The following is an 8,731-nucleotide window of genomic DNA, read 5'->3' as shown; positions in this document are numbered from 1 at the left end:
GTGATCGGTCTCTCCCCCTCCCCACACTCCCCCTCCCCGCTCCCTCCTCCCCTTCCCCCCTCCCCACCACCCCGACCCCACAAGCCATCCCCTTTAAGTTAGTCGTGAAGAAAATCATTACTGTTAACAAACAGAACCAACAAAACATCAAACACCTCCAAGTGCATATAAAAGCAAAAAGAAGAAGCCAGGTTACCTGGCGGAAACCCAATGGACAGATCGATTTACAGCTCTTAGATTTTTTTAAATATGTTCCTTAAAATAGAACGAAAAGTGTCTGAACATTTGCTCCTCTTCCCCCCCCCCCCCCCACTCCCCCACCTCCCTCCCACCCCGCCACACAAACTCCTTTTGTTTTCTTTTTGTTTTTTTAGTTTCCGCCAAAAATGGCATCAAAATGCGTTCAGCCTGAAAGGGCTTCAGGCTTAATGGCACTTCTGAGTGAGTGTGGAATCGGAATTTATATTAAAAAATTAATGTGCAGTGATTGTTACGTAACATTCAGAACAGCACTCGGCTGGATTTGCAGCCTTTCGAACCTTTCGTTCCAGATTTGTCCCCTCTGTTTCCTCTTTCTCCCCCTTCCCCTCCGCCCACCCCCTCCACCATCTTAAGATCAGATTCCCTTCAGCCATCGAAAAGCAGGAGAATTATTTTTTCGTGTCTGTATCTTTGGCGCTCGGGACTCATGTTACGTTCTCTCCGCTAATTGAGTGAATTACAAAAATCTCCGTGGTACAAAAAAATTCTCAGTAGAAACACTTCTGTTTTTTTTCTTGGCATTTTTTCCCCTCTCCCTCTCCCTCTCATCTTTCCTCTTCGGGTCAATAAGAGGTGTGGACCCTAAGAAGTGGATCCGATGGAGTCCAGATGAAATGTCACATAGCCCGATGACCCAGAGGGCGAGGTCAGAAAACTGTTTGTGCTGCCTTTGCTCTCCATCTTTGCCAGTTTCTCCTGGCGTTCCCACGAGACGCCCAGCTCTGTCCGTGAGTTCTGGCAGGATTGCTCTCTACCCCTGGGCATCGTGATGGTAACCAAGCTATCCTGCGCTTGCAAAGAGCGTCTCTCGCCGTTTCTGTAGCTTCCGTCCGGCTCGGCATGTCGGGCACGGAAGGGTTGCGGAAGGTTCTCCTTGGGGCACGAGGGATGCCCGAGAACAGAGCCTTTGCCGTGGTACTCGGTCAAGCGTCTGAGCACCTGAGGCTCCCTCTCGAAGTTGGTCAGCGGGAAGTGGGAATAGGTGACGGGACTCGGCTTGAATTTATCCTGGGACAGAGATATGGAAGACAATCGCAGGGGGCTCTTCATGGGGCTGGGGAGGGGGGAGTCGTCAATGTATTTGATGATTTCCTCCCGGCTGAAACACGTCAGGTCGTCGACGAAATAGTCGTCTCGGTACAGCTGCTTGAGGGACACGACACTGTCCACCGATTTCCTCCGCTTATGGTAGGAGGCGCAATCGTCGTGCTCGGAGACCAGGCTGCTTCTCCTCCGCTCGTACCGGGGCGACACGTAGTGGATCGCGCCCGTGATGTCCTCCGAGGACCCCCAGCGGTTAAGGTACGAGGGGATCTGGTTGGCGGTCCACACGTCTGTCTCGTCGTGGGAGTAACGTCTTGTAGGAGGAACCTAGGAGACAGAAGAGAGACAGAGAGAGAGGAATGACTGTGAGCTCTCCCATCCAATTCACCTCCAGCCATCATTAGATGTTATGAGCCAGCCAGGGGCAACCCTATGATTATTCAGAACTCTGTAGCTCATGTCCTCTCCCACACCAAGATCAGTGAGCCTATCACCCCCATCCTCGCCTGGCTTCACTGGCTCCCCATCTCCCAGTTCAAGATCCTCGTGCTCACTTTCAAAGCCCTCCATGGTCTTGCTCCTCCCTACCTCTGGACCTACTGAAACCTTACCAACCTTCCGGCTCCCTCTGCTCGACGGGCACTGGCCTGCTCCATGCCCCCTCCACCATCAGCGGTCAGGCCTTCAGCCTTTCTGACCCCACCTTCTGGAACTCCATTCCAGAATCCCTTCGCCTTGCCCCTCTCCCTGCCTCCTTCCAGGCCTTTTCTCAAGACCTTTCTCTTTGACTGTGCCATCGGTTATGCTCCTACCTTGGCCCCCATCCCACTCTGATCTCAACCCGCAGCTCAGGTGCAAACCGCTGACTGTCCAGAGCCTTGGGACGTCCTCCCGACGTGAAAGGCGCTATATAAATGCAATTTGTTGTTGCTCGTGTTATGATGACCCTTGGCTCAGTTGGTAGCACCTTTGCCTCTGGGTCGAAGGGTTGTGGGTTCAAACCCCACGTCAGGACTTCAGCTCTCAGTCCAGGCTAACGCTCCAACGCAGTGCTGGGGGCAGCACTGCACTGTCAGAGGCGCCGTCCTTCAGATGAGGCTTTAAACCGAGGTCCCATCTGTTGGAAAAGAGAAGAGGAGTTTCTCCCAGTATCTTAGTCAACGCTTCACCAGATCAATTGCTCATTCACTTCACAGCTGTTTTGTGGGACCTTGCAGTGAGCAAACTGGCTGCCATGTTGGCCCCGAACAGATAAGAGTCACCACAAATGACAGCAGTCAACTTTGTAGCAGTTTAGGACGTTTTGAGGCTATAACCAATACAGGGATTATGATTATTTTGTCATTTTTATCCATATTTATACTATATGTAAATTAGAGGCAGGAGTGGGAGGCATGACATTCCACCAAAAATAGACTCAAACATGGGCGGATGGAGCTGGAAGGAAAGGCGAACTTTTACCAACTTTGACCCCCACGGCAATCCTTAACCTTTGGAGATTTAAAGACGGGCTAAAATGGTTCACTTCACGAGCAGCGAATCCAGACCGTGCAGTGATATTGACCAACAATGACCTGTAAGTATTGCATTTTGTCCTCCTGCATCTCCCTCACGGTGTAGAGCTGAGGTGCTCCCCTCTCCAGGGCGGAGAAGTCGTACTTGGCGATTCGGTCGATGGTTAGAACCTCCGCTGTGCAGTTGTAATCGTAGGCCCTCTCGAAGAAAGATTCTGGGTGGATGGCTCCGTCTTGACTGTTCTCTGAAAAAGATGGTAAGAACGTAAGAATTTGCTGGACGAAAGAAGACCAATGTCCATCCAGTTCGCCTTCCAACATCTGGGCAATCGCATTCACATGTCATGTCCCAAACTACATACCGTATCCCACCCCCGAGATATTATTTCCTAAAAGAAACCCATCTAATTTGCTTTTGAAAGATATCATTCTGCTGAGTCGGGCAGAGTGACAACCAATGAATGCTAGCCTGGCTTGCTCACCACTTGGTAAGAGCCTGCCTGCCTGCACTTACCAATTGACCTAATGGAGCATGAATTAAACAGTAATTATAGAATAAACATCGCATTGCAGTGAGTGGACGAGTTGAGCAGTGCTTCACACAGGGAGATTATCGCACTCAACTAGCGCGGTGAACAAGTGGATACAGGATGTGCTCCGTCGTACAGTGGCTGTAAAAACAAGGAGCCTATTTTTTTTTTAGCACTCGTGACGTCAAATCATCTCAAAGCGCACTTCACAGGAATCGATGTCTTGTTTAATGTTGTTGTGGGCAAATGCAGCAGTCACAGTCATGAGGTGAACGACCAATTTTTCTAGTGGGGGGGGATGGTCGTTGGCTGGCGATTTGGGAGAAACACCCTCCTCTATTCCAACAGTATCACAGGACACCTGAACAGGTAAGGCAGGAGCTCAGTTTGACGTCTCATCCAAAAGACGGTAACCTCAACAACAACTTACATTTATGTAACGCCTTTCACATACACATTACAAGAGGTAGACTGAATGGTGTTCTACAGATCTCCTTGAAAATAATGAGGGAGTGAAAGATTACCATCATCCAGCTCATCGTTGGACATGATGGCGACACACTTTTCCCACACGCTTTTCACGTCAGCTCGGTAGCGATCGCAAGCCCACAGGAAGGTTGGCAGGAGAATAGACTGCACGATGGAGCACCATAGGAAGCACAGCACCATCCAAGTGTAGGACTTGTCGTACTTGAGGCTAGTGAAGCTGAGCACCTACAACAGAAGGGCACGGAGAGTGGGGTCAACAACAACAAGAACAAATGACACTTGTATAGCGCCCTTCAAGTCGGAAAGACATCCCAGGGTGCTGGACAGTCAGGGATTTTTGGACCCAAGCTGAGAGTTGAGGTCAGGAGGGCTGGAGGGCAGGGAGGCGTGGGAGTGGGAGGTGGGCAAAGGCACAGTCAAAGAGGAAGGTCTTTAGTCGGGACTTGAAGGAGGCAAGAGATGGAGTGAGGGGGAGGAATTGCGGGATAGAGTTCCAGAGTGTGGGGGGCAGAGATGCTGAATTCCCAACCGCCAATGGTGGGGCGGGAAGTGCAGGGGACCTGAACCAGGCCCGGTGTCCACCAAGCAGAGGGAGAGAACAGTCTGATATAGGGTAAGGAGGTCAAGTCTGAGACTCAGGTGGGGAAGGAAGCCTTAGGGAAAGTTGGCCGGTTTACCAGGCCTCGCTAGGCCCGAAACCCCCAACTAGATCTTAGGGTTCGTTTAAGGCCATCTGGTTTTGAAATTCGTTGCGACACAGAACTGTAGAAAATGTTAAAAGATGAAGTCGTAATTTGAAAAACGTCCTTTTATATGACCATAAAATAAATAATCCTTGTACTTGATGTAGCACCTCATCACATCATCCAAACTCTCAAAGCACTTTGCAGGATTTACTGTAAAGTGTAGTGGCCAGGCGATGAGATGAAAGGTCCTTTTGGCCTGAGGGCTGTTGGCCAGGTAGCGGGGGATCTTTACGGTACTAAGTAGTTCCGTTGCGAATCGGTCAGAGCACTCGCCTCATGAGCGAGTGGATCCGGGTTCGATTCCCGGGCAGGGTGAAACCTTAGGCGAGTTTCCTTATGCCACACGCCTCTGTTTACCTAGCAGTCAGTAGGAACCCGGTTGTTAATCGATTGGCAAATCACTTTCTGGGTGTAATAATCCCTTCAGTTCTTTTTAAAAAAAATAATAGTTTGATCACTCAATCCACGACTGTTTGTGGGGACGCTGCTGTGCACAATTGACTGCCGCAATTCACCCGCAAAATACAGTCAATTCACTTTACAGCTCATTCTGTGAAGCGCTTTGAGACGTCCCAACGAGGTGAAGAGGCGCTCTATCAAATGCAAAGGATTATTATGTTAGAATATTATGTTATATATTCTATCATATTATATCATACTATATCGTAGCATTTCACATGGGATTAAAAAAAGGGGTAACAGTGCTTGACTTACCAACACAGGAAATCCAGCCAAAAAGTCATAGATGAAGACTATTCCGCTGATCAGGTAGGTTATTTGCAAAGAGGTTTTAATCGGTTCGGAGCCATCAATGGATGACCTGCGCTTGCCCTGCGCGTCCTCCACCACAATGGTGGGCACGTTGAATTTGTTCTTGTCGGCGTTGTGGGCGGCTTTCATGGAGAAGGTCTGGAAGAGGGTTATCCCGATGCAGACCACCCCCATCACCACGCTGCCGCTGATCAGGAGCAGGAAGCACACGCCGAAACCCAGGCCGATCTCCGTCACGATAAAACGACAGTCCCTGGCGTAGAAACGTTCCGTCGTGTCGTGCCAGCCGACCGCGGGCAGCGTGGACAGTATGAAGGACACCATCCAGATCCCCATCACCGTGTGCACAGCTTGCTTCTTGGTGTTGCTCAGCCTGCAATCGCAGTGCAAGTGCGGTTAGAAACAATAATTTTTAAAAAAATTAATAATCATCGCGTTTGATACGGCGCCCCATCACGTCTTCGAGGCGTATCAAAGAGCTTCACGGCATATACCGCGAAGTGAACTGATTGCGTATTTTGCGGGCAAAACGCGGCAGCCCAACTGCGCGTAATAATAACGAAGTAACAACAGAAGACGCTGGGAACACGCAGCGGGTCAGGCAGCATCTGTGGAGAGCACAGTCAGAGCTTAGCTTAGCGATCCTGGGATATGCCTCGGCATCGCTCGTCCTCCCGTATGCCGGACAGAGCGCCTGTTGTGTTGAAATGTCTCGGAGCGCTTCACAGGGAATTACTGGCGAGCAAATGGACCGGCCATCTCCGTTCACACAGAGGTTCCCCGAACAGCCATCTTCGGGGTTAGTCAGTCAGTTCACAGGCAGACTGGATCTTGTCCTAACATCTCATCCAAAGGACAGCACCAGTTACAGTCTGAACACTTTGGATGGAGATAACTTTCTGGTTGTAATTAGCTATGGTAATTGTTCACAAATACAGTCACTCCCGGTGGCAATGATGCACTGTGAAACGCTTTGAAACATTCTTTGCTCTGTATCAAATGCAAGGATTATCATCATTGATTATTATTGATATATGGATCAAGCCCTCTGGTTGGCAACTCTTTTTCCTTCGTCAGTTCCTTCTAATATTTTTGTTTACTTCATCCCATCTTTATTCTCACGGACTTCATTTTCCCAGCTAACAAATCAATTAGTTACTCTTGATTGAACGTGAGGGTCGGGGTTTGGCATTAATGGATATCTCTAAACAAATTTGAAAATACAATTTATTCATAAAATCTACACATTCCCCATTTCGTTATTAACGGTTCAGTTTAGCTCATCAAATATAAATGGACCTTTCCTAGGCAGCTAATTAGCGAGCTTGTAACAGCCAGGAGAGAAACAGGCCAAATCCAATTTTAACAGGACTTAAAAACACCCCCAGCAAAGCCAAGCCTGCAAAAGCCGTGGTGGGGATGAAGGGTAAATAGAGCCATGTAGATATAGGGGAACATAAACACGCATCGTTCCTTAAATAAGGAATATGTTTAGGAACACTGCAATTTTGAGCCCATAGGCGCATATAAGGAATTATAATTATGCTTAACAATCATTGCATTTGACATAACACCTTGTCACGCCATCCAAATGTCTCAAAGCGCTGCACAGGATTTTGTGCTGTGACTGGATTTTATAGGCAGGCGATTTGCGCCCAGCAAAGTACAGCAGACAGCCATGAAATGAATGACCAATTTTATCCGCGGAATTGGCGGTCAGGACACTGGGAGCGAGAAAGTCCTTCCTCTTTTCAAATAGTGCCCACGGGATCTTTAACGTCTGTCCTAAAACAGGCACAGCCGAACCTCGGGTAACATCTCATCCAAAGCACAGAGCATCCAACAACGCAGCCGGCGCAGTGGAATTATTATTGCAGTGGAAGATAACAGAGCTGGAGTTTGATCGTGTTTCTGAGCCACATGCAGTCCGTCCGCTCCCTCTGCTCAGCGGGCTCCGGCCTGCTCCGTGACCCCCACCATCGGCGGTCGGGCCTTCAGCCTTTCTGCCCCCCGCCCTTTGGAACCCGAGCCACAGTCCCTTCGCCTCGTCCCTTCCCTTGCCTCCCTCAAGACCTGACTCAAGACCCTCCTCTTTGTCCGCTGCATAAATATAATTTGCAGTCATCGTTGTTGTTGTTGTGGTCATCCATACCTGTAGTTGACCGGCCATCTGACCATCCACATGCGGTGGTAGGACAGGGAGGTGACAGAGAAGCACGTCACGAGGGTCAAGGTGTAGAAGGTTGAGACGAAGACTTTGCACAGACCCTCGTTCCACTCGTAATCGGAGTGCTGTCTCCTGAGTTGGATGACTGAGTACATGGTGATGGGGATGCCCACGTTGAGGATGTGTGTCCCAGCCAACGTGCAGATCAGGAACTCGAGAGGCTTCCATTTCTTCTGCTTGGCGCTGATGCTAAGTATCCCCCAGGTGTTGGCCAGCAGAGAGATGCCTGAACAGATGAGCCAAGCCAATGCATTGTTGTACAAGCTCTGCTCCTCCCGGCTCTCAATCATCGTGGATCGCGGCGCTCCCATCGGACAGGATGTGTGGCAGACTGTGTGCGGCGCAGCCCACAGGCAAAGGCATCCTAGGATCGATTGTCCTCCCGTAGCAGGGCAGCGGAAGTAACGTCGACCTCGTTCGTCCCATCCATGGGTGTGCAGTGCACGTAGACAGGATCTTACCAGCCTCTGTGGTTATAAGTCAATAAAACAGCGTTAAAAAGAAAAACAACTCACAGGAACAGGAGGAGGCCATTCAGCCCATCAAACCTGCACACCGTCACTTTACTAGATCTAACGTAAGGGTCAGCCCTTACGCTGACCAGAGCTTAATTCAGAGCTTGTCAAAGACAGTGTACACACACACACACACACATACAATTCTCAAAGGCTGTTCTGCCAAACCCCTCAAAAAATAAGGTAACAGCACCAACAAGACTGAGCTCCTTGAAATCTTTTGACCTCAGTTTAGCAAACAATCTGCCAACGCTGCACGCACTCGCAGTGCTGCACTCAAGGCTGAACGGCCCAACATAATGAGGGACAAATTAAATGGATCCTTGGGGCATCTCAACTTAATTTAAGGAACGCTTTGAGAAACACCGCAAGTTTAACCCCTTTTGCTCCTAGAGCTAGCCATCGACAGCACCGGGAATGGTTCGACCATTTGGAAGTCTCCGCAACGACTGTGCAAAGGATGAAACGTTAACGCAGGAGTGTCTCCATGGTTACGCACACCATTAGAAGCAAGAAGCTCAAACACAGAATCATGCACGGCTCTAATCGTTTCTCCTTCCCCCTTCCCCCTCCATTCTACTTTTTCTTTCCCTTAAACTCCTCCTCCCCTCTCCAGAGGCCCCAAATTCCACCT

The 8,731-nt window shown here is 49.5% G+C and overlaps 1 protein-coding gene across 1 annotated transcript; it reads right to left on the bottom strand.

Moving 5' to 3' along the window:
- Positions 1-337: 337 nt before the first annotated feature.
- On the bottom strand, positions 338-8,049 carry LOC103184199 (probable G-protein coupled receptor 153). Its single transcript, XM_007902084.2, has 5 exons — positions 7,508-8,049; positions 5,299-5,728; positions 3,874-4,063; positions 2,880-3,064; positions 338-1,632 (listed from the first exon to the last, which is right to left on the bottom strand). Exons 1-5 carry the CDS (start codon positions 7,891-7,893, stop codon positions 844-846), a joined length of 1,980 nt encoding a protein of 659 aa, XP_007900275.1. The 5' UTR covers positions 7,894-8,049; the 3' UTR covers positions 338-843.
- Between the last annotated feature and the right edge of the window lie 682 nt (positions 8,050-8,731).

Source organism: Callorhinchus milii, unplaced genomic scaffold (genome assembly GCF_018977255.1).
Source record: "Callorhinchus milii isolate IMCB2004 unplaced genomic scaffold, IMCB_Cmil_1.0 Scaffold24, whole genome shotgun sequence".
Classification (NCBI taxonomy): domain Eukaryota; kingdom Metazoa; phylum Chordata; class Chondrichthyes; order Chimaeriformes; family Callorhinchidae; genus Callorhinchus; species Callorhinchus milii.
Note: the sequence above shows the minus strand (reverse complement) of the source record. Positions and strands in the feature narration are given on the sequence as shown.